Source organism: Hyperoodon ampullatus (assembly GCF_949752795.1).
Source record: "Hyperoodon ampullatus genome assembly, chromosome: 1".
Taxonomy (NCBI): Eukaryota; Metazoa; Chordata; class Mammalia; order Artiodactyla; family Ziphiidae; genus Hyperoodon; species Hyperoodon ampullatus.
In genome coordinates, this window is record NC_136914.1 from 194,683,455 (window position 1) to 194,710,031 (window position 26,577).

Consider the following 26,577-nt stretch of genomic DNA (forward strand, 5'->3'; position numbering starts at 1 on the left):
ATAACTTCTTCAAGTCTCATCTATGTTGTAGCATGTGTCAAATTTTCCTTCCTTTTTAAGGCTGAGTAATAATCCATTGTATGTATAGTGCACAGTTTGTTTATGCATTCATCGGTTGATGAACACTTGGGTTGCTTCCACCTTTTGGCTATTTTGAATAATGCTGCTATGAATATGTGTGTATAAATATTTGAGTTTCTGCTTTCAGTTCTTTTTTTTAATTAATTTATTTTTATTATTTATTTTTTAATTTTTGGCTGCATTGAGTCTTTGTTGCTGTGCACAGGCTTTCTCTAGTTGCGAGTGGGGGCTACTCTTTGTTGCAGTGCACAGGCTTCTCATTGTGGTGGCTTCTCTTGTTGTGGAGCATGGGCTCTAGGCACGCGGGCTTCAGTACTTGTGGCACGTGGGCTCAGTAGTTGTGGCTCGTGGGCTCTAGAGCGCAGGCTCAGTAGTTGTGGTTAAATGCTTAGTTGCTCCACGGCTGCTTTCAGTTGTTTTGGGCACATACCCAGAAGTGGAATTGCTGGATCATATGCTAATTTTATTTTTAACTTTTTGAGGAACCTCCATAATGTTTCCCATAGTGGCTTCACCATTTTACATTCCAACCAACAGTGCACAAGGGTCCCAATTTCTCCAGATCCTTGCCAATACTTGTTATTTACTTTTTTAAAAATATAAATTTATTTATTTATTTATTTTTGGCTGCGTTGGGTCTTCGTTGCTGCGCGTGGGCTTTCTCTAGTTGTGGCGAGCGGGGGCTACTCATCGTTGTGTTGTACAGGCTTCTCATTGAGGTGGCTTCTCTCCTTGCGGAGCATGAGCTCTAGGTGCGTGGGCTTCAGTAGTTGTGGCACGCGGGCTCAGTAGTTGTGGCTCGTGGGCTCTAGGACACAGGCTTAGTAGTTGTGGCGCATGGGCTTAGTTGCTCCATGGCATGTGGGATCTTCCTGGACCAGGGCTCGAACCCGTGTTCTCTGCATTGGCAGGTGGATTCTTAACCACTGTGCCACCAGGGAAGCCCGTTATTTACTTTTTTTGTTTGCTCTCTTGCGTGTGTGTGTGTGTGTGTGTGTGTGTGTGTGTGTGTGTGTGTATGTGTGTGTTTTATAATAGCCACCCTACTGGGTATAGTTGGTTTTTTTTTTTTTTGTGTCTGGGTTGGGTCTTCTTTGCTGTGTGCAGGCTTTCTCTAGTTGCAGCGAGCAGGGGCTACTCTTCGTTGCAGTGCACGGACTTCTCATTGTGGTGGCTTCTCTTGTTGCGGAGCACAGGCTGTAGGTGCACAGCCTTCAGTAGCTATGGCACGCGGGCTCTAGAGCGCAGGCTCAGTAGTTGTGGCTTGTGGGCTCTACAGCGCAGGTTCAGTAGTTGTGGCGCACGGGCTTAGTTGCTCCACGGCATGTGGGATCTTCCAGGACCAGGGCTCGAACCCGTGTCCCCTGCATTGGCAGGCGGACTCTTAACCACTGCACCACCAGGGAAGTCCTGCCATTGATTTTTTTTTTTTTTTTTTTGCGGTACACAGACCTCTCACCGTTGTGGCCTCATCCCGTTGCAGAGCACAGGCTCCGGATGCGCAGGCTCAGCGGCCATGGCTCATGGGCCCAGCCGCTCCATGGCACGTGGGATCCTCCCAGCCTGGGGCACAAACCCGTGTCCCCTGCATCGGCAGGCGGACTCTCAACCACTGCACCACCAGGGAAGCCCCCTGCCATTGACTTTTGAAGCCACCTTTCTGGTGATAAAAAATAATAATAATAATAGCTACAATTTATTTAGCACTTAGTATTTCTTAAGTGTATCATGTATCAACTCATTTGCTCCTTACAACAACTTTACAAAGTACAGGTTCATGATCCATTATTTACAATTCTGGAATTGAAAATGGTCTGAATATGATACTTTAAAAAAATTAATCTGGCAGCAAAACCTGATCTAAACTGCCATGCATCTATTTAGAGTTTCTTATTTAGTCCTCTTGGTATGGCTATTCATATGTTTTGCTGCAGAACTATAAATGTACTTGACTATGGGGTGCTGCCCTAGAAGCTGCTAGGGTGTGACATAATATGCACTGGATTACCTTTCAAAATCTAAAAAATTCTAAATTCAGAAAACCATCTCTAGCCAGGGTCTCAGATAAGGGTTGTGTACCAGTACTAATATTATCCCCATTTCACAGCTGAGGAAATTGAGACATAGAAGGTAAGTCATTTGCTTAAGGTTGCATAGTTAACAAAAAGAACACTCAATGTAGTTAATAATGTTTTTGAGTGCTTAAAGTTTCAGTCACTGGGTTAAATGCTTTATATTCATTATATCATTTAATCCTTACCACAACCCTATAAGGTGCTATTATTGTCCCCATTTCCCAGAAGCAACTGAAGCTTAGAAAGGTTATACAACTCCCTGGACACACAACTGTTAAGTGTGGTGAGGAAGGATTTAAAAACAAGTCAGTCCTACTTCAATATATTTGATTATTACACTATGCCTTACCAATCTGTAACACCAGCCTTTTCTTTTCTTCTATATGTCCTTTAGAACTATATATCTAATTACCTCTTGGATATTAAAGAGTAAGATTTTTTAAAATGTATATCAGATCATTTTACTCACATGCTTAAAACCCTCCTATGACTTTCTATTGCTTGTCTAAAATCCAAATACCTTACAATGGCCCCTTTCTACCTCTCCCATCTTGTCTCCCAAGATAGCCAGCTTCTCTTAGGTTTTTACACTAGTTGTATCCCCTATCTGGAAGCCTCCCCAGGTTTTCACATAGCTGGCTCCCTCTTGTCTTTCAGGCCTCAGATTAAGCTGCTTCTTTGTTTCCCCCTAATCACCCAGTCTGGGGTCTCTAATCACCCTCTCTATCCCATCATTCTGCTTTCCATAGCATACAGATATGATATTTTCTTGTTTATCTGTTCACTCTCTTTCCTCCCATTAGAATGTAAGTTCAACTAGAGTGGGCACCTTATCTGTTTTTGGTTTCTTTAGAAGCCCTAATCTCTAGTATAGAGTTTAGCATGCGGTAGGTACTTAATTTTGGCTGAATAAATGAATGTAGTGTACAATCAGTAAATGTACCTCCTTGTTAGTTTCAGTGGTGTTAGATGAACTGAGAAGGCAGGTGGGAGGAGGCTGTGAAATATGAAGACGTGTGAACATCAGCTTAATCAGATATTGTCTAATAGTATAAAACTGTGCTGAGGACTTCCCTGGTGGCGCAGTGGTTGAGAGTCCGCCTGCCGATTCAGGGAACATGGGTTCGTGCCCCGGTCCGAGAGGATCCAACATGCCGCGGAGCGGCTGGGCCGGTGAGCCATGGCCGCTGAGCCTGCGCGTCCGGAGCCTGTGCTCCGCAACGGGAGAGGACACAACAGTGAGAGGCCCGCGTATCGCAAAAAACAAAACAAACAAACAAAAAAAACGGTGCCGAGCAGAGTGTCTGGCATAGAGCAGGGGCCAAATTAATATTTGTTTAAGAATGAACAGTAAATATTATTAGTAGCTTGGATCTTGGGCAAATTACTTAACCTTCCTAAGCTTAGTTTTCTCACCTGTAAATGAAGATTAAAACTTACTTTACAGGGTTGGCCTACAAATTATATGAGATAATGCATGCCAAATGCCTAGCACATAGGTTCTTAAGTTAGTTTCTTTCCCTTTATGCTTTATAAACTCTTGTAAGCTTTTCTAGATACATGACCTCATTTTATTTCTATAGTACTTCTCATTAGCCTCATTTTATAGATGAAAAAGACCCAGGGGTTGAGGCAAAGCCTCTACAGATAATGAGAAGCCAATGGATAAGTTTTATAAGCAGAGGAGTGACACGGTGAAAGCAGTGTTTCATGAAGATTAATCTGTTGGAGGCCTTTAAGATGGGCTCAGTTGAAGCTGGAGAAATATTACTTTGACTACTATCATACAAAATCAAGTTTAAGGTGATAAGGGCCTGCACTAGGTGACAGAAGAATGTTTAAAAGTCTAATAAATTAAGCGACTGAACAGCCACATAAGCAAATAAATAAATACATAAATAAATGGCTGAGAGTTTTCAAATATGGTTGAGACAATCATGGTACCAACACAAGCAATCAAGAAATCAGACATGGCAAAATGGTTGACAGAATACCTTCCCTCCAATACCTAGGCAGAACATATGGCAGATAGATGGCAAACATTCGAGCCCTGTCTTCAGTGCCGTTGCAGATCTTTCTGGATTTCACCCCTTCCACTGGCATCGCCACCTGGACTAGAGCATGCTATGGTCCTGTGGATTCTGCTTTCTCTAGAAGCAGTCTGGTGAGATGGGGATCGGGGCAGTGAGGAATTAGAAGCAAAGGTTTTAACTCCCAGAACCTTGGCTAGATCGCTTCTTTTCCTTCCCTAGAAAATAAGTAGACTCATTTCTCCTCTCTCGCCTCGTATGAAGACTACCGACCCCCTCTAGATGAGCAAAGACAGCTTTTTTTGGCGGCGCGCTCAGCCAGCCCGTAAGGGTTCATACTCCTACTCGGCGGCGGAGCTGAGCCCTGGCGGTGAGCGGGCGTCACTTCCGGCGCGCTGACGCTCAGTCCGGCGTGCCGACGCCTGCGTCAGCAAAGAGCGGGGTTGGGGGCACCCGGTTTGAAGTCGTGCGGGTCGGAGGACTGCTGCCTCAGCCGCCGTCTCAGACCCCTGCTCCCGGGCCGCGGCAGGGACGAGCTCTGGTAGGCGACGGGGCAGATGCCCGAGGGCCCGCGCCGGGACATCCTGCGCTGCACCGGCCGCTCCTGTCTGCTCCGTGGCCTGGGCCTGCGCCGCTCCGCTCCCTGGAAACTAGCGCCTCGGCAGCGCGGCGCGTCGCTCGCGGGGAGCTCCGAACCGCCGGCGCCCGGCCATGGCGGTCTCCAGGTGGGTCTAGCTTCTCCCGAGCGGACGGGAAGGCGGCCCGGGCGAGGCACGGTCTCCTCTCGGAGCCCCCACTCTTAGAAAGGAACGGTTCCCATTGTCACTGGGCTTGGGCGCCTTCCTCCCCAGACTCCGCGGTTCGCCCCTCGGTCTGCGGGGGTTTGGGCTCGGGTTACCCCTCGTAAATCGGTTCAAAAATGTCTTTTTTGTTGTTGAATAGACCCTTTGGCGCGTTAGGGCTAGTTTTTCTCTTTCCTCACCATGTTTCTCTTCTCTGGTTTCTCTTCCCCCTTTCAGTTCTAGGAGAGTCTCTTCTCTTTCTGAGCATTTTAAGGCCGATCCCTAACCTCCATTTCACGGGAAAACTTGGAAGCAACTGTCGAAGTCGGGGAGATTTTGAGTTAATATTATCTACGTGACCTTCTAATTATGTTAAAATCTTGTGTTTACGGCTTTAGGGATATGTTCTTTCCTGAGGACTTTTTCCTTACATTACAGTATAATTCTTCCCTTTGTTTGACAGTACACATTCAGTCGTCAGCACTGTAATCTTTAGCATATTATTGTATTAGCATCATTTTTCTCAACTAAGGCGTGAAAGGTGTATCGCGAGTCTTACACTAGTTTAAAGCGATGCCCATCGATAGGAAACTGTAGAAAGACCAGCAAGACATTTATTTGTTTAGCTGTAGAAGGAAAGTTCTCCTTTCCTCCAATATGAGAGAGTGGGGGGAGTACATTTTGTCAGAGGCTTGAAGTTAGTGGACATGTGTGTTTGTAAGTAGGGGATAGTCCCCCAGCATATGAATATATAAATACATACATTATAAATACATTGATATACAAATTTAATATGGTATTCTGTTTATAAGGTGGTACAACGTTTAAGGAAATGAGTAGCTCTTGAAATTTCGTTCCTGAGTAGACGGTATATGTTCACAGTATTGGTTATAGTTTTTATAGAGACAAAATGAAAGATTAAAGAGCGTCTAATCTGCTTGGCCAATGTTAATCTGTTTACAGAAGTTTAGAGCACCTGAACTTCTGAATGAATGAGTGAGTTTTGAAAGCAAGTGCTTTTTGTTCTTGACATTGGATTTCAAAGGGTGGTGCTCTTTTTTTCCATAGATCTTTTTTATTTAGCTTGCCAAAATTCTATCAAATTCTACTGTAAAAAGAACGCCTGTCATGGTCTTATGAAAGAGCTAGTCCTGTGCTTATTTTGGTAATATAATAGGTTCACAGAAAACACTTTTGAGACACTTTCTGGTTTGGGGATACTGTCAGTCCTTGACTTTTTCATCTGAGGATTCACTTTGGATAGCAAGCTTTAATTTCAAGCTGGCTTTCTCCATGCACTGAGCACCTATCTTTATTAACTAAATTTCCTTTTTCCTTTTGGTGTGGAATACAGACTCATTTTAATACTTTATTGTAGAAAAGGTGGAAGATGGCTCAAGAGATAAAAATCATATTTGCTAGAACCAAATCTAAAATATTTTTTGCACTGTTTATATCAATGTGTGTAACTGAAAAGAAACTGTAATATTTTTAGAACCTTGTAAGTATTTCCAATAGAAGGGAAATATTAAGTTCAGATTGCAAGATCCAGAAATCTAGGAATAATATTTGACTTTGCTCTCCCTTCCTTTCCCCCAATCTAGCTAGTCCCCACATCCAATCTTGTCAGTTCAACCTTTCTAATCTTTCTCTGGCCAGTCTTTTTTTTTCCATACAAATTACCACAGTCCTCCTCCATACCACCATCATCTCTAATCCGAGATACCTGTAACAGCAGCCACTCTGCTCTTCCTGCCTCCCATGGCATCTCTTTCTAATTTATTCTTCATTTCAGTTATATTATTGTTTGCTAATATGCTAATTTCTTTTATCTTTTTTCTTTTTTCTTTTTTTTTGCGGTACGCGGGCCTTTCACTGTTGTGGCCTCTCCCGTTGTGGAGCACAGGCTCCGGGCGCGCAGGCTCAGTGGCCATGGCTCACGGGCCCAGCGCTCCGCGGCATGTGGGATCTTCCCGGACCGGGGCACGAACCCGTGTCCCCTAAATCGGCAGGCGGACTCTCAACCACTGCACCACCAGGGAAGCCCGTAATATGCTAATTTTAATATGGCCTTTTTTCTGCTTAAAACCCTTTAGTTTTCTGTTGCCTTAAGATAAAGGCCACATTCCGTAACAAACACATCTTACCAGATCATTTGCGATCTGGTTCCTACTTTACCTTTTTAAGCTTCATCTTGTCTCAGGTTCTCTGCATCTCTCTCTCTCTTCTCCACTCCCCTTCATTCTGAATCTTTGTTCTCACCTGCAAGTCTTTATCTCTGGAACATTTTTCCTACCTCCCCCACTTCCCCCCAAGTCTGGCTAATTCCAACCTTAGTTTTTAGGTCTAAACCCTAAGCCTATACATATGTCACTTTGTTTGGGAAACCTTCTCTGGTTTTCCTTGATCTGAGCTCTTTGCACCAACGTGTACTCCTATCAGTCATATTTATCATACTTTGTAAGTGATTGTTTAATTGTTCTCTCCCCTGCTTGAGCATCAGCTCTGTGAGAGAAGGGAATGTCTTTGATCTTTCTATCCCCAGGAGAGTGCCTCGTTCCTGGTAGGTGCTCAATACATTTTTTAAAAAAGGAATAAGTGAGTGCTTTGTTTCTTGTTTTAATTCCTCTCATGATTTTTCTGTAATTTATGTATAGTAGAGTATTTCTGGTGTTTTTCAATGAGTGCTTCTGAGTTTTACAGTTTTCCCTGAGGGAGAAAAACTTTATAGCTTTGACTATTAGCCAGAATTATAATTTTAAAAATATAATAAACATTGTCAGAACTAGTTTTATAAGTTTATAACCTAGTACAATTCTGTGATAGCATGGTCTTTTATAATGCAAATTGGATATAATGTAACCCTGCATTTAATGTAATCAAAATTTTTAGACCCCACTTAGTTTTGTAAAGGCCTAGTTTTAATGTACTTTGAATTATAAGAATGTAGCAAATCGTGAAATGTATGGTCAACTCTTGATCCATGGATGAGTTAAATCTTGCCACAAACAGCCCCCCCCCAAAAACTTTGTGACTCTCTAAAATTGCAAATACAATTATAACATTTGAAATTCTCTATAAAATGCAGTGAAATACTACTTAAAAATGTATGACTCCTTTAGACCCTAAATAAAAGAGCATACACGTGTAGGAGAACAATGTTGCCCTTAAGATGTGAATACTGGAAGGTCAGCCAAGCTCACTCACTGGCTACTTGACTTGCTCCCATAAAATCAACCTCAGCAAAAAAACAAATTAGTATATGTTACAGGCTTTCAGTGTTGTTTGCAAACAGTTTGAATTATAATTGTTAAATCTTTGAATACTGTTTTGTAGAGACTCACAAGAGCCTCTCTCCCTGTATTATCTGTCATCTAGTTGGGGTTGAGTCACCAATAGTAGAGGCAACCTTAGAGGGATTGTTTAAACTTATGCTCATTACAGAAGGTGTGGGTGAAGTGTGTGATGATGTTGGGTTCCATGGCTTAATACAGATTTTTTAAAAAGATTGTTTTTAATACCTTTGTCTGTTTATGCCACAATTGATTGACTGTTGTTAGCTATTATGAACTTAGTTTTTCCTTGATCATATAGAGAAAATGTAAAAATATAATTTAGAGAATTTTTCCTGAGTGATCTCTGCTATAAAGTTCATGTCTAAAATGTCAAGACGGTAATTATGACTTGACTGTTTTAGAAGTTGTGCCTTAAGTCTGTGACACATATTCTTTGCATTTAAAAATGATGCAGTGTTCAGAAAAGATTCAGGGGAAAAAAGGGAACACACCCTCTTATGGAAGAAACAAATTGCTACATGTGAGCAGAACTTTGCTCAGTTTTGATAATTCTCTCTCTGCATTGCTGATACTTCAGATAAACATTGTTTCAATGGCCTGTTCTGCCAAGTAAAAAGAGGTTTCATGATGCGGGGGCAAATTACAGTGGGTCCTTGCTCTTGACAGGGAAAATGCTAAAATAATCTTATCTGTAGGACAGCACAGGTTGCTTATGTTTGTTAGGCCTATTTCTCCATTATTGCTAATTTCTATCCATTATAAGATTGACAGAAGGCACTGTTGTAAATTGAATTATATCAAATATTTTGTTATTTAAAAAATGTAGGGACAGAAAGCTAGGAAAGGTGGAGGAGGCATTATATAAGTGTATCCATTTTAATCCCTGTGGTAAATTCCTCGCTGTTTTAGTTTATTTCTCAAAGTACTATACACATAACAAAATTCACCATTTTAAAGTGTATAATTTCAAATGAAGTTTTAAAACCACAGATATTTTTCCTGCAAAACCTAGATTTTGTCTTTAAGATAAAGTCATGCAGGAGGCGGAGATTAGAAAAAAACATGGCCTGAAGGACATAGCGCAACTTGGTTGTCCTTTTTTAGCACTCATTTAACTAGTATTTACAGAGTGCTTTTTATGTTCTAGGTGCTGGAGATACAGCAGAGAACAAAAATGGAGTTCCCATTCTCATGGAGTTTGTGTTCTAGAGTGGGAGTGGGGGGAATGTAAATTATCTAGCATATGCACCTGCCCTTGCACCTGGCTTTGGTGTGGTTTCACATCTTCATATTTGTTCTTAGTGTCCTATGTCGTATTTCAAATTAATCTACTTTCTTGTTTAAAAAACATAACATTAACATAGTTTCAAATAACCCACAGTAGGAACTAGAAGGCATACATTTTAAAACATCAGTCTAGACAATTCTTGGAAGTTGTTTCTTTTGACCATAACTTCCTTGCTTGATGATATTATGTAGGACTAAGTACAGTGTTCATATCAGCTATTTAGTTTCTTATTCCCTAAGTAACACAGAAAAGTAAAACTTCAAATAGTAAATGTAAAAAATGTATGACAAAATGGACAAACTTCACTGACCAATCCCTTTTAGTTAAGATTACAAAGCCATCCGTGTGAGGTATTCTGCCAGTAGACCTTCCATAAATTTTCAGAGTGTTGAAATTTATTCTGAGAATATTGAGATTGGAAGTAGATTGAGGAAGTTATATCTTATACTTTTTTTTCATCCTCAAATGGCTTAGGAGTGGAAATGCAATATATATATGTGTTTATTAATGATGAAGTAGTAATCTAGGACACATTTTATAGTTCAAAATGCATATGATTTCTTTTTATATTTTTACTTTATGAATTACCATAATGCGAACAGCTGAAGTTAGATCGCAGTTGCCAGCATAACCTCTACAAACTCCCACGTACTTTCCTTTTTCTAGGCAGTCTTTTTTTTAACCACATTTTTTTTTAAATTGAAGTATAATTAATTTTCAACACTGTATTGGTTTCAGGGGTACAACATCGTGATTCAGTATTTTATAAGTTATACATCATTTAAAGTTATTATGTGCTGTACAATGTATCCTTGTTGCTTATTTATTTTGTACATAGTAGTTTGTGTCTCTTAATCCCACACACGTCTTCCCATTCCCTCTTCCCTCTAGGCAGTCTTTAGAGCAGTTTTCTGAAATCACAGGTTTGTAAAATAAACATGAATCATATCTTTTATAGTTATTTCTGTGAATTAAAATCCAAATTGAAAATGGGCCAGATTATCATCATCAGTAGATTCATAACCAGTGGATACTGTCAAATATAATTGCCTTATGTTTTATTAAAATTATTCATCTACAGTTTTTGGTACCTTCCATTCAGCTTGACATCTGTTACCTCTTTCTCCTCCATCTGTCTATCCTTCGGCGAATGAAGAATGTCATTTTTTTCTATTAGCTGTTATGCAACATAAGGTTTAGCCAAAAGAAGTATCGTGGTAAGTACTGTGTTCCCTCAGTCAGCCCTTTTAACTTCCTTTTTCTTTTGATCACCTAGCCTTCAGACCTCTCCCTCATCAAGGGCCCTGTCTGCTCTCCAACATAATACTGACTCTGTCTCATGCCCTTTCCCGTCCCCTACCAGTTCGTTATACCAGCCTTTTCCGTTGTGGCCTGGCGCTGATGCTCACCCTGCTTGCCTCATAGCTGGCTATCTTGGAGTAATAGGTCAGATTGCCCTCTTGTGAGATCCTGGTCTGCACATCCCTTTGTTCTTCCTTTTGTGTGGCATCTAATCTGTTGTCCTGGAGAGAGGAATGGAGAACTCCAAAAGGGGCTTTGAGTCTAGAGGACTAAAGAAGCATTCTTGGGTCCCCATTCCTCTATTCAGGGAGGCATATTTGGCTATCAAAAGGTGGGAGATGTGAGAATAAACAAGCCTGGAATTGGATGAGAGGGTGAGCCGATCTGCTACCCTCAGGGCAGTTGGCTGGTGAGGGAGCAGAGCTGACATGACATGGCATTGGGACAAAAGACTTTGAAGAAAGCAGGAGGAGCTGCGTGGTGGTGAGGCAGAGTCAGCATTAGGTTAGAGAGGAGTCGAAGGTCTTTGAGCAGGATATGGTTCTAATGAAGCTGGGTAGCAGAGGACTAAAGGAAAGTTTAGGAAGGGTAGAAATTATTGAAGGAATACAGTGCCTACTGCACGGTCTTTTTCGTCTTGCTCTTTGGAGCAAGTGTAACTGCCGTGATGTTCAGATTGCTGAAGTACTGCTGTGTTCATTTTTTCATTTACTGAAACATTGCCTTAGCATCACTTCTGTTATTTTTATAACTTGTTTTTATGTAATATAGCTATGACAGATTAAGGATATTTCTTGAAGGAAGCAAAAAAAATTGTAATATAGCACCCTCTTTCTTTGCTTAAAAATGGTGCTTAAACCTGTCCCCAAGAAACTTGAACTTTTCTTTATCTATAATTTTAATTACAGTAAATACCAAGTATTCAACAAATATTTGACTACTGTGCAAAGACACTGCAAAGTATTGTGGGGGACAAAAAGAATCATTGAAGAAAGTGAAGCCTAACGAGCATAAGACAACATATGACAAATTAATGTAAAGACACAAGAATTCATAATAATGCCAAAAAATGCATAATAAATGCCAAAATGGTTATTTAAGATGAGAATCCCTGTGGATTTTAGAAGAGGATGTAATAGTATAGTAGTCTGAGATGGTTTCAAGAAGGTAAAGGACTTGAACTGAATCTTGATGGGTGGGAGCTAGCTGAAGAATTGGACCAAGAAAGACATTCCAAGTAGAGGAAACAGGGTAGACACAATTGTAGAAACCAAAATGGACCCTGTTTGGGAGATACTTTTTTGTTTTTGATTGCTATCTGGTAGGTAAGGGTGAGCCATTGAAAGTTTTAGAGTAAGGTAATAATTTGATCAAAGAGTGCTTTAGGAAGTAAGTTTAGCAATGAGATCACATTAGTATGGAGTTATGCTCATCAGGCAGTTGAAAGTGTAGCACTGGAGCCCCCAGATGGGCTAGGTTTGGGGATTATTTTTACTGTGTTATAGTTTAAACAAATTACAGTTTCCTACAGGAGAAATGGGTGAGAGATGGGCAGCCAAGGATTGAATCTAGGAGAATGTTCATATTAAGAGTGTTAAGAGGGCTTCCCTGGTGGCGCAGTGGTTGAGAGTCCGCCTGCCGATGCAGGGGACACGGGTTCGTGCCCCAGTCCGGGAAGATCCCACATGCTGCGGAACGGCTGGGCCCGTGAGCCATGGCCGCTGAGCCTGCGCATCCGGAGCCTGTGCTCCGCAACGGGAGAGGCCACAACAGTGAGAGGCCTGCGTACTGCAAAAAAAAAAAAAAAGAGTGTTAAGAGTAGGGAAACCACAGAAAGAATTAAGAGTTCAGAGAAGAACAGGGTAACAGAATGTTGTGAAAACTTAGGAAGGAAAATATTTTAAGAATGGGGTACTTGCTGAAATCACATGTCATAGAAGAGTCATGAAAATTGGATTTACAAAAAAAAAACCCATTAGATTTAGAGCTTAGAAGTTCATTGGTGACCTTCAGGTGTGCTATTTTAGTAGTAAAGGAGGATAGAAACTTGATTTATAGGGATTAAATTGTGTATGGTGAGGAGATAAAAGAAGTGATTTTAAGCACTTGTTCAAGATGCTTGGCAGCAAAAAGAAAGTGTTCTAGAAGATGGAAGTCAAGCAGTTTATCTTCTCATTAAAGATGGACCTCTGGATATTTGAAGATAGAAGGGAATAGATTACTAAGGCAGTGATTTAAGATATTGGAGAAAGGATAATTAAATGAGGGTAGAAGGAGATGGTAAAAAAAAAAAAGCGGGACTTTTTGTAAGTCTTGAAGAAGAGAGGATTGGCTTTTCATCTGAAATTGAAAGAGGATAAGTGTAAAGACCTTTAGAGGTAATGAGTAGAGAACGAGATAATTCTTGTTCCATAATCTAGATACCTACTCAGTCCATTCCTTTTTAAGGAATAGGGAGTGGCAACTGGGACTTGAGGAAAGTGGAAATGATTGGGGAAAACTGTCAATTTTATTTTAACTTTTTACACATGGATTTATAAACAGGTTAGTATTGTCACTTCCTTAGAGTGTTCATTTTGCAGCCAGCTTTGCTTTTAGTCACAAAAGCAGAAACTCCATCATCAAAAAAGGAATTATGGGGACTTCCCTGGTGGTCCAGTGGTTAAGAATCCGTCTGCCAATGCAGGGGACACGGGTTCTGTCCCAGGTCCAGAAGATCCCACACGCTGCAGGACAACTAAGCCCGTGCGCTGCAACTACTGAGCCCGCGCATCACGACTACTGAAGCCTGTGTGCCTAGAGCCCTTGCTCTGCAACAAGAGAAGCCACTGCAATGAGGTGCCCGCGCACCACAACGAAGAGTAGCCCCTGCTTGCCGCAACTAGAGAAAGCCCGTGTGAAGCAACGAAGACCCAGCATAGCCAAAAAAAAAGAGGGAATTATGAAGTAGCTGAAGTCTTTCCAGAGGTGCAGTCTAGGGAACTTTGCATCAAATAAGTCAAAGATATGACAAACACTGTGGTATATACAGGAAAAAAAACCCTATTAAAACAAATGCAATGACGTGAAGCTATAAAATATGGCTAAATCTAGTTTAACCCTACCAAATAAGAGGTTAAGCAAAGTTAAGTGAGCTTCTCTAAGTCTTCTAACAAGTGACAAAAGTAGTGCTTTGTCTCCTAACTTCCTATCTAGTTTGTTTTACCATTTTACCACTGTTTTCCTGTAAGAAAGTCCTGGATTTATGTGAACTGTACACATACAAGAGAGCCCGATATTGTTATAAAGAATGCATGCATCATATGCAAATATAAGTCTACTGTTGCATGAATTTGACCTAAGACATAATCTTTATAACAAAACATTTACTCTTTGATAATTTTGCCTGCCATAGAATATAGATTTAAAATGAATATTTGCCTTGATAGAAAGTTGTTTATAGATTATTTAAAATTTCTTTTTGCAAATTTCATTGAGCAGAGGCATCCAAAATCAGAGTCATGGAAATAGGCATTTATTTATTGTGAAGGTTCAGAGAGAGTTTCAGTAACTTTAACATCACAGTCAGTTACAAAGATGAAAATATGTCAAAGAGCATTCTTCGGGTTATGTATGGGATGTATAAGGGAAGTCACTTTATGGGGAAGGGATTTGGGGTCTGACTTAGTGTTAGAACTTTAAGAAAACCAGCTGTCAGAAAATTTTTTTTTCTCCCTTTTGTCCCATTATCTGTGAGTCACTGTTCACCAAATCCTGTAGCAAGGCCTGAAGAATGAATGGGTAAAGACAAGTATTTAGATAGCCTTGAATAGATAAGGAGAAATATTGTGTCAAAAGGTGGGGTGTGTCTATGCACAGTGTATAAAATAAATTGATTTTTGCATGTTTTTTAGAAATAATTTATATAAAATCACTCTGTGTGCCATTCAGTATATTGGAAGAAAAAATGTGTTGTATTACTCTTTTTTCCCCTTTATTTCACTGGCTTTAATTACCTCAAATATTTTTCTTGAACTATGTTCTTCTTACACATACCCTTAACTGTAAAATTTGAACCTCGCCTCTTAGTGTTTTGTTCTGAAGCAGTTGAAAAGTTTTCATAGTACCCTTAGCCTTCTTGACTGAAAAAGATCTATTTTAGTTATATATATATTTTTTACCAGTTACAGTGATTTTGTGCTTATCAGTGACTGGCTAGTTTTATAAATCCTGCCCCTTCGAAAAGAAAAAGTAAGAAGAGAAGGAAAAACCCTGCTTATTTCATTTGCCCCCTTACAGCTTTATATTTTCTCGTAAAAGGTTTTTAGAGCTTTGCTTCCTAATTTTTTAGCTCTTTGTGAAAGAAAAATAATCCCAGAAGTAAAATATGAGCCTCTTTGCAGTTTATTAATACTTAATGCTCACGCTTAACTTTGGGACCTTGCTTGCTTTCTTTTCCTCATTAGATGGCATTTAAAGGTGTATTCTCTAAATCTCCCCTCATATAGGATTGGGCACAATTAATATAACCTTGCCCCTTTTCACCCTTCATCTTGTTTAAAGTACCCATTTATTCTGGATATGAAGCCGCCTTCCTTTCATTACCTGTGGCATCCATTTACCTCATTGAGCCTGATGAGTACTGTGGTGGAAGGGCTAGATCTTCTACCATGTGGACAGCTGGTGGTAGTTACTGGTTTCTTTGCCTTTTTAAAATCTTAGGATTTTCCTGTATCTCAGAAACAAAGGGACACAGTTTTCCATTTCTCCCCACTTATTCCAGGTATAAGGCATTGTGGTTTTAATCCAAACCGTTTGTTGGATAAGTGGCAGAACTGGGATTTGAATTGTGGGGCTGTGGCTCTGGAATTTGTCCCATTATGCTATTTATCTTTACAAACTCTTTCCTCAGAGATCTTATTGCTGTATCTGTCACTTCTATACGAATGACTCATATATCTATATACCTTTTGTCTTGAATTTCTCCTGACCGTCAGATCTCTATTTCAACTATCCTTTTTGGTCTCCCCCAGCTTTCCTGTCCCTGCCACTAATAAACTTGTCATCTTTTCTCAATAACATTTCTTCCACTAGTTATTCCCATATCTTTTAATGATATCTTCATTTCTAAAATTCAGAGTCTCAGAATCCTTTCATTTCCTTGACATTTCATGGAATTACTATACCGTGGTGTTTTACTTCTGCAGCGTTTTCCCCAACTTCTTTCTAGTCTTAGATTGTAGTTCAGGTCTGAAAGTTCTCTAAAAGAACTTTCCTTCCATTTTACTTCATGCTTCACACTGCTGCCAGACTAATCTTTCTAAAGTATAGCTCCGGTCCTATCACTTTCTTGACCCAAGACTTTCATGGCTGAGCTATAATTCAAGGGTCTCCACAATATTAGCTGAATCTTCCACTGTTCTCTTAAGTGTACCCTGAATTACAACCAGGCTGTTTTACTCACTTCCCTAAATATAGTCTCCTTTTATTGCTGTTCTCTTATTCCCTCTTCCAGATGTTTCTCCCCCTTTTCCTTTTTACCACCTCATCTCCACCAGTATTGAAATTTTTTTCTACCATTAAGGTCCAGCTCATACACCATTTCTTTTAGAAAGCCTTCTCAGTATTATACAGTTGGGGATGTAGTGTTTGTTGCCTCCATTCCCACTCCTCAAAGCACTTTGTACATCTTTTCTGACATGTGTCTTATTGTATGTGTCCATGCATGTACAATACCTGTATTTAACCCCATATTCTAATTGTGTATTTGCCTTACCCATTCACTCCACCTCCATAGCAAGTTCCTTATGAGTAGGGGTTAGATTATCTCCTGTGACCCTACCATAAATCTTTCTTCATAGGTGTTTAATATGTACATTTACTGACTCAGACTTATACATATGAAGAAACATTTCAGAATAAGCATTATATTTTTGTTATTTTAGGCTTGACCGTCTTTTTATCTTACTGGATACTGGCACTACTCCAGTTACAAGAAAAGCTGCTGCACAGCAACTTGGAGAAGTGGTGAAGCTTCATCCCCACGAGCTAAATAATCTCTTATCTAAAGTAAGAACTCTTTTTTTTTTCTTTTAGTATAATACAATTGTAGAAATTTATCCATGGGCAGGAACATAAAAGTAGAGAAAGAAATTGTCTTACTAGTGACACTTTGTGGTCTTCAAATTCCATTAAATATCTCAATATTTCTCCAAATATTTTAAAATTTTTGCCATTTTTGTTTGTCACAAGGTTTAAAATATTTTGTTTTTTGCGTCAAGTTTGTTTGACAATATAGAACCTTTGGCCTGTGGCACAAATTTGAATCTGATCCAATTTGGTAACAAAGTAAGTTGTTAATCTAGTTTTTTAGTGGTCTAACTTGTTCTTAGCAGCTAATAATTATACTAGTTGGCAATCTTCAAATGGATGAGTACTCATGGGTAATGGTGGAAGTATATGAGAAGCTAGTTGTTACATTCTTAGTTATTAGCTCTTTGAAAGTGGAGGCTTTCTGCTTTGGTGGATAAGTATTTTCATAATCCTAGCCCATGTTCTTTCCCTAAGCAATGCTTTATTTTTACTGAACTCTGTGGGCTTGTGGAAGTGTGACTGTATGATAGTAAGCAGCAAATTCCATGTATTTAATTCTCTGGCATGCAAAGTAAAAACAGGAGTGCTTTGTATCTGTGTTTAGGGGGGTGGGAGCGGTGGATAGAGGATAAGGTGGGAAGCAGTATGATAGCCCAGATATTGGAAGACTCAGTATATCCCTGTTCCCACCAGTCTTATCTCATCCTTTCATTCTGATTTGTCCCTCCCTGCTTCCTATGAGTAGGAGTTCTAAGCCTTTTGTCATCATACACAAACCTGCACTCTATTGTTCCTGTCATAGGGGCTAACAGCGACTCTCATTCCAACGCACTTCCCACTTAGATACTATCATAACTTTCTAACCAAGATGTCGATGAAGAGATAGTGATTTGACATCTACAGCCTTCATATTCTCAGAATGGAGAAGGGTGCGTATTAGGCAATACCATACTCATGTGAAAGGTGTGGGGATAGAGAGGTATATCCATTTTTTCTCATCCCGAGGGAAGAGATGGAGGACTGAATGAGCTGAAACTAGAAACAATGAACAAGACTAACTTGTGCTGAACTGAGAAAAGGTTTCCAGACTTCCAAGTGAGTTCTGGTCTTCTTAACTCAGACCCCACCATATGGCTGCCATCAAGTAATTCCAAAAGAGGCAAAGTTTGTTTTTAGCACCTTCTCACCTCCTATGCCCTCTCTGCCCTCGTGTTTTCCTATTGCCTTTGGTTTTATTTTTTAAAAAACAGCTTTATTGAAATATAATTTACATACCATACAATTCACCCAGATAAAATGTACAATTCAGTGATTTTTACCATATTCACAGATATGTGCAACCATCACCACCATCTAATTTTAAAACATTTCTATCACCCCCAAAAGAAACTTCATGCCTATTACCAGTCACTCTCCGTCACTCCCCCTCCCATAGCCAGTCCTAGGCAACCCCTAATCTACCCTCTGTCTATAGATTTGCTTGTTTTGAACATTTTATATAAATGTGTGACCTTTTGTGATTGGTTTTTTCACTTAAAGTTTTATTTTTAGGGTTCATTCATATTGTAGCATGTTTTGTTTTTCATTCTTTTTTATCACCAAATATTGTTCCACTGTATGGATATGGATAATGCTGTATGGATATAGCACATTTTATTTATCTCTTCACCAGTTGATGGACATCTTGGTTGTTTCCACTTTTTGGCCTGTTATGAATAAAGCTGCTATGAAAATTTGTGTGCAAGTTTTTGTGTGGATGTATGTTTTCATACATGGGTGTATACCAGAGAGCAGAATTGCTGGGTCATATGGTAACTCTGTTTAACTTTATGAGGAACTGCCAGACTGCTTTCCAGACTGGCTCCACCATATTCCATTCCCAACAGCATGTTTGAGAGGTCGGATTTCTCCACATACTTGCCATCACTTAACTATTAACTGACTTTGTTTATATCCGTACCAGTGAGTATGAAGTGTTATTGTAGTTTTGATTTGCATTTTCCTGATGACTAATGACATTGAACATCTTTTCATTTGTTTATTGACCATTTCTATATCTTCTTTGGAGACCTGTCCAGATCCTTTGCCCATTTTTAAGTGGGATATTTGTTCTTTTATTAATGAGGTATAGGAGTTCTTTATATATTTTAGATACAAGCCCCTTATCAGGTATGGGGTTTGCAAATGTGTTCTTCTAGTCTGTGGGTTGTCTTTTCACTTTCTTGATGGTATCCTTTGAAGCACAAAAGTTATTAATTTCAATGAAGCCGAATTTATCTTTTTTTTCTTTTTTTAAATACATCACTTGTGTGCTCTTGAGATCATATCTAAGAAACCTTTGCCTAACCCAAGTTTACAAAGGTTTATCCCCATGTTTTCTTCTAACAGTTTTATAGTTTTAGCTCTTATTTTTAGGCTTCTGGTCTATTTTGAGTTAGTTTTTGTGTCTGGTGTGAGGTAGGGATTTTAAGTCATTATTTTGTTGCTCTAGTACCATTTGCTGAAAAAAACCTTTTTTCCCATTGAATTGTCTTGGACTGTTGTTGAAATCTGTTGACCATAGACACATATTATTATTTTTGGACTCTAAATTCTATTCCATTGATCTATGTATCTGTCCTTCTGCCAGTACAACACTGTCTTGATTATTGTTTTCTTTGTAGTAAGTTTTTTTTTTTTTTTTTGGTAGTAAGTTTTGAAATCAAGAAGTGTGAGGCTGCCAACTTTATTATTCTTTTTCAAGGTTCTTTCGGTGATTATGGGTCCCTTACATTTCCATATAAATTTTAGGACTAACTTGTCTATTTCTGCAAAAAAGCCAGCTGGGATTTTGATAGGAATTGTGTTGAGTCTGTATTCAATTTAGGGGGTATTACTATCTTAACGATATTAAATCTTCCAATCCATGAACATGAGGTGTTTATTTAGGTCTTATTTAATTTCTTTCAGTAGTATTTTGAATTTTTTGTAGTCTTCAATATACAAGTCTTGTACTTTTTTTGTTAAATTTATTATGTATTTTATACTTTTTGATACTATTATAAATGAGATTATTTTCTTAATTTCATTTTCAGATTGTTGAAAGTGTACAGAAATACAGTTGATTTTTGTATATTGATGTTACATCTTGCTCTCTTGCTGAACTCATCTTTTCTACTAGTTTTATAACTCTTGTATGGGACTTAATGAATAATATGCACTTTGCTTTTTAGTATGTTAAAAACTATGTTATTTTTAAAATGCACTTAAGCATTCTGTTTTGGCCACTTTGAACAAACAATATTTTTTGTTACATAACTATTTAATTTTTAATTTTTAAGGTGTTGATATATTTAAGGAGTACAAATTGGGATACTCGGATTGCAGCAGGACAAGCTGTTGAAGCTATAGTGAAAAATGTACCTGAATGGAATCCAATGCCAAGAACAAAACAAGGTGCTTTTAAGTGGAAAAGTAGTTTGCAGTAAAAACTACACATTTTATATTTTAGTAATTTCACTTTTAGACTTAATTTTCATGCTTTTAGGTGCAGTCTTGTCAGGAAGTAATATTGAATAAGGTGATTTTTCACCATGTTTTAAAAAACATACTAGACAAACAATGTTTTCTCATATATGTTTTATTTATTTTTCTTTATTTTTTAAATTAATTTTTATTGGAGTATAGTTGCATTATCTCACATATATTTTAAATTATTCTACAGTATGCTTGATTTAGAGATTATTACTTCCCTCAAGGATTTATGTTCTAAAAAAAAGAAATCAATACAGTGTAAATATTTGAAACAGTCTATTTATTCTTGTTGTTGGGAAAATAGTGTAATTGTTTACTAAATTTAAGCACGATTATGTGTGGATATTTGGAGGGTTCAGTCTTTAGTTTTTTTTATGTGTCTTTTAGATGTCTTTTAGTGGAAATTACTTGTTTTCTGACTGCCTATTATATATGACATTTAAAAATGAATGTATGCTTTTACAAATTGATAAAGGTATACATTTTAATTAAGTGAGAATTTAATATGGTGCAAATGCATTTCATTTTCAAGTCACTTTGATAACATGACTTTTATCGTATGTCTTAGCTCGTCTAAAATTTTTGCTTTAATTTGCCTCACCTATTATTTTGAGGGATTGTGTTAATTTGTCTTCTCTCATCAAAAGAAATATATAAACAGAAGAAGTTATAAGTTGTTTTAGAAAAGAGCCTTTTCCATTCCAGCCTATTACTCAAATTCTTTTCAAAACACACTTTAAAAAAAAATTTTTTTTTGTCCCTGCCGCGCGGCTTGTGGGATCTTAGTGCCCTGACCAGGGATTGAATTCACAACCCCTGCAGTGAAAGCGTGGAATCCTAACCACTGGACCACCAGAGATTCCCAAAAAAAACTTTAAAGTAGTTACAGCAGCATTAAAATATATAGTAAGGTTGCTTGTTATCATTAGAAAACTTTAAGATATTCATAGCAGTTCCCTTTCAGTTTAGCAATTATACTTTAGTTTACAGATGAATTATATGCAGATGCCAGTTAAACAAACTATTAAGTCAGTGAACAATTACAGTACATTTAAAAATTTACAATGGCATAACCTTTTTGGGAGGAATACAGAACATTTTATAGATAGTTTTAGACCCCAGATGGATATTTAATTTTAGCGATTTGCCAGGAGATTGTAATTTGCTTTATATTATGAGAAATGAGTCCTATTGATTGAGTACTTCCTTTATGTCCTAGATATTCCTCAGGTATAGGGAATGATGATGCTCACTAGTTTTATTTATGAATATAATCTATGAGTGTGTTTATCTTCCAATTTATCACTATGATAGACTACCTTGGTATTTTTTAACTGTTTAACAGATAGCACGATTTTTAACATACATATTTTAACATGGGGATGCATTTCTTCATATGACATTGTGCTTTCATAGTCAAAAAGTTATACACACACCCACTGACATTCTGATACTTTGTAGTAAGGGAGCCACCTACTAAATAATTTTTTCACAAATAAGAGTTGATTATAAGTAAATTCACAGTAGCTTTTCTACTTCTTCCACATTTTACTTTTCTTAAAATATTACCCTCCTCCCTGCCCCCCTGAAGTGATGCTATTTTCTTTCGTTCTATACTTTGGCTATATAATCAAATTAAATGTTTTTAAACCTCATCTAGAAACTACTTCAGAAGGTGCTATGGAAGATTCGTCTACTACAGATCGATTGAATTTTGACAGATTTGATATATGTAGATTATTACAACATGGGGCATCACTTTTGGGATCTGCTGGTGCAGAATTTGAAGTACAAGATGAAAAATCAGGTATGTAGTAGTAGTCCTACAGAAAAAAGTCTGAAATGCGTGCATTCAGACCAATTTGTTACCTGGCGTGCTATGTTATCAGTCATGCAAAATCTAATAGATGTCATGAAATGCAAATTCACTGAAGTTTTCAGTTTGAGATGTGGGGCATGCAGGTGGGGAAGGTAACCAGAAGCACTTTGTCTAAAGCTACCATAGGAATATTTTTCTTCCCTTAGTTGAATATGTACCATATATATATATATGCACCATTAATAGATACATATTAATATTTCAGTATTTCAATATAGAAATTGTAAAGTGGTACCCAAGAGCTTCAGTTGAATAGATTTTAAAAGCCAGGATTAGTACAGATTGTGGTAATGTTTTCACAATTCTGGAAATTTAAGAGGCTATGATAGTTTCCTTTTTGTCATATGTTTTAAACATTTAAATAATTGGATCTCCTTAGGCTGATGACCAAAGCAAAAACTAAAAATGAAAAATAAATCTTAGATAGGTAATTGTCCCATTATCTTTAAACTTACAGAATCCATCTGGATATAAATAAATGTTTTGGCCATTCAAGATTGATGCCTTGAGTGGAAAAAACCTTGATGTTTTTAATGGATTTCTGTAAGTAAATAAGTTGCTTTTTTGACTAAAACCAAAACAGAACAGTGTTTTGTTTTGTTGCTAATTTATCATTAGTCAAAGCATATCTGTCTAAGTTAATGAAATGATCTTCAATTTGTTCATTTAAAAAGATGTCAAATACCCATTTCTTCTTTCCTAATATACTTTGTATTGAAAGATCTAGTGTAATTATTTATGGAGAGAATTAAGAGGAGAATTTGCTTAAGTTCCAGAAAAGCATAGTTTTTTTTTTAATAAGGGAGGTAGAAGTCTTCAAAAACTTTCCAATTTGAAAAAAGTTATCTCTAAGTTTACTAATTAGTAAGTTTACTGATCTTACTAGTGTACCCATGGACATCATGAGAGATCATTGGCCCTTATCTAAGGATAAAAGTCAGTGTCACTTTTGTCACTTAAAAAAAATATGTTTTGGGGTCGTATCTTAAAGATTCTGATTTAATAGATCTGTGGAGAGTTTTGGGAAATTGAATATTAAAAGAAAAAGCTCCACAGATGACTGATATGTAAGCAGGATTGGGAACCCCAATTTTCTTGGAACTCAGTTTTTAATGCTGATAAGTCATAGCACGCTGAAGAGTGCTCATTAAAACCCTCTAATTAGGTTTTCTTTAAATATCTGCTCATCTGTGTTGGTCTCTACATATTTATAAATGACACATATGATTTGCATAGGTGCCAGTCTGAGTTTCCTTTGCAGTTGGTTATTTTCCCCAATAGTACTTTCCCTGGAATGAGAGGACCAATTTTAGGCTCTTTGTAAGTGTACTGAACTTATGATCCAGCAGCCTTCATTTTGGATGCTTAGTGTTTTTCCCTCTGGGTAGAGTAGCCTTAAATTTTTTTTTTTAATGTAGCTTTAGAGAGATATAATTCACATATGATAGAAATCCCCATTTTAAAAGTGTCCAATTCAGTGGCTTTTAGTATATTCACAATTGTGTGTAGTTAATTTTAGAACATTGTCTCAAGAAGAAACCCTGTATCCTTTAGCAACCACCTTTCTATCCCCCTACATCCTTCCCTTCTCTTCCCAGCCCTAAGGACCATTAATTTACTTCCTGTAGCTATAGATTTGCCTACTATGGACATTTCATATAAATTGAATCATATAATATGTAGTCTTTTGTGACTGGCTTCTTTTTACTTAGCAGAATATTTCCAAGGTTTATCCATATTGTACTATATATATTAGTACTGTTTTCATTTTTTTTCCTAAGTAGTAGTTACTACTGTTACAGGGTGTATCAGTTTTAAATTGTGATAGAATATAGATAACATAAAATTTACCATTTAATCATTTTTAACTGTACAGTTCAGTAGTATTAAGTATATTCATATTGTTGTACAGCCAATCTCCAGAACTCTTTTCATCTTGCAAAACTGAAACTTTATACCCATTAAACAGCAATTCCATTCCTTTTTCCCCTCACTCCCTGGCAGCCACTGTTTTACTTTCTGTCTCTGAATTTGACTACTCGAGGTACTTCATATACATGGAATCATACAATATTTGTCCTTTCGTGACCGACTTATTTCACTTAACATAATCTTTCATGTTCATCTATGTTGTTGTATGTGTCAGAATTTCCTTCTGTTTTAAGGCTGAAAAATATTCCAGTGTATGTTTATACCACATTTTGTTTATCCATTCATCCGTCAGTGGACACTTGGGTTGCTTCTACCTTTTGCTTATTGTGAATAATGCTACTATGTACGTGGGTATACAAATATCTGTTTGAATTCCTGCTTCCAGTTCTTTTGGATTTATGCCAAGAATTGGAATTATAGGATCATATGGTAATTCTGTTTTTGATCTTTTTTTAGAACTGCCATACTGGCAGTTCCATAGTGGCTGTTCCATTTTACATTCCCATCAACAATCTATGAGGTTTCCATCTTCTCCACATAACCTTGTCAATGCTTGTTATTTTCTGGCTTCTTTGGTAGTAGCCATATTGGTAGGTGTGAAGTTATCTTATTTTATTTTCTGGCTGAATAACATTCCATTGTATGAATATCACATTTTGTTTATTCATTCATAGGCTGAGGACATTTGGGTTGTTTCCACTTTTTTGGCCATTGTGAATAATGCTGCCAATAAATGTTCACGTACAGATTTTTGTGTGGGTGTATGTTTTCATTTCTCCTATGTAGATACATAAGAGTGGACTTGCTGGGTCATATGGTAACTATGTTTTACCATTCGAGGAACTGCCAGACTGTTCTCCAAACTGGCTTCACCATTTCACATTCCTCTAGCAGGATACAAGGATTCTGATCTCCACATCCTTGCCAATGCTTGCTTGTTATTAACTGACTTTGACTATATCCATACCAGTGACTGTGAAGTGATATCTCATTGTAGTTTTGATTTGCATTTTTCTGATGACTAATGATGTTGAACATATTTTCATGTGTTTATTGACCATTTCTGTATCTTCTTTGGAGACCTGTCTATTCAGGTCCTTTGCCCATTTTTAAGTGGGATATTTGTTCTTTTATTAATGAGATATAAGAGGTCTTTATATATTCTTTATATAAACCTCTTATCTGATATGTGATTTACAAATATTTCCTCCCATTCTGTGCATCTTTTCAGTTTCCTGATGGTAACCTTTGAAGCATAAACGTTTTTAACTTTGATGAAGTCCAATTAATCTTTTTCTTTTGTTTCTCGAGCTTTTTGATGTCATATGTAAGAAGCTATTGCCAAATCTAAGGTCATTTACCCCTGTGTTTTCTCTAAGAGTTTTATAGCTTTAACTCTTACTCTTAGGTATTTGATCTGTTTTGAGTTCATTTTTGTATGTTGTGAGGTTAAGGATCCAACATCATTCTTTACATGTGGCTATCTTGTTGTCTCAACACCATTTGTTGAAAAGATTCTTCTTTCCCCACTGAATTGTCTTTGCACCCTTCATGAAAATCAGTTGGCGGTAGACATATAGTTTTATTTCTGGACTCTCAATTCTATTCAGTTGATGTCTTTCTTTATGCCAGTACCTCATTGTCTTGATCACCATTGCTTTCTGGTAATTTTTAAAATCAAGAAGGAGGGTGGGAGGGAGGGAGATGCAAGAGGGAAGAGATATGGGGATATACGTATATGTATAGCTGATTCACTTTGTTATAAAGCAGAAACTAACTGACTAAATAAATAAATAAAAATTTTAAAAGTAAAAAAATAAAATCAAGAAGTATGAGCCTTCAACTTTGTTGTTCTTTTTCAGGATTATTTTGGATATTCTCAGTCTCTTGCATTTCTATATGAATTATAGGATCAGTTTGTCAGTGTCTGCAAAAAGCCAGCTGATATTTTGATAGGAATTGTTTTGAATCAGTATATCAATTTGAGAAGTATTACTGTCTTACTATGAGATATTATGATCCGTGAACATGGAATGCTTTTCCATTTGTTTAGATCTTTAATTTCTTTCACCAGTATTCTGTAGTTTTCAGAATATAAGTTTTAAATTTTACTTTTGATGTTATTGTTAGTAGAATTATTTTCTTAATTTTATATTCAAGTTGTTTGTTTCTTTAAATCTTTTTTCCCCTCCCTGTTCTTTTTTTTTTTTTTTTTAAGAAGATGTTGGGGGTAGGAGTTTCTTAATTAATTTATTTATTTTTGCTGTGTTGGGTCTTAGTTTCTGTGCGAGGGCTTTCTCTAGTTGTGGCAAGCGGGGGCCACTCTT

General features: G+C 37.6%; 1 protein-coding gene across 1 annotated transcript in view; it reads left to right on the forward strand.

Moving 5' to 3' along the window:
• Positions 1-4,743: 4,743 nt before the first annotated feature.
• The window catches only part of BTAF1 (B-TFIID TATA-box binding protein associated factor 1), a gene marked incomplete at both ends in the record, with an annotated part of 94,571 nt that continues 72,737 nt past the window's right edge, over positions 4,744-26,577 (forward strand). Inside the window, 3 exons of the mRNA XM_079706036.1 lie at positions 4,744-4,911; positions 20,247-20,361; positions 22,100-22,246. Coding sequence (XP_079562162.1) covers positions 4,744-4,911; positions 20,247-20,361; positions 22,100-22,246 — 430 coding nt within the window. The remainder of the gene's footprint in view (positions 4,912-20,246; positions 20,362-22,099; positions 22,247-26,577) is intronic.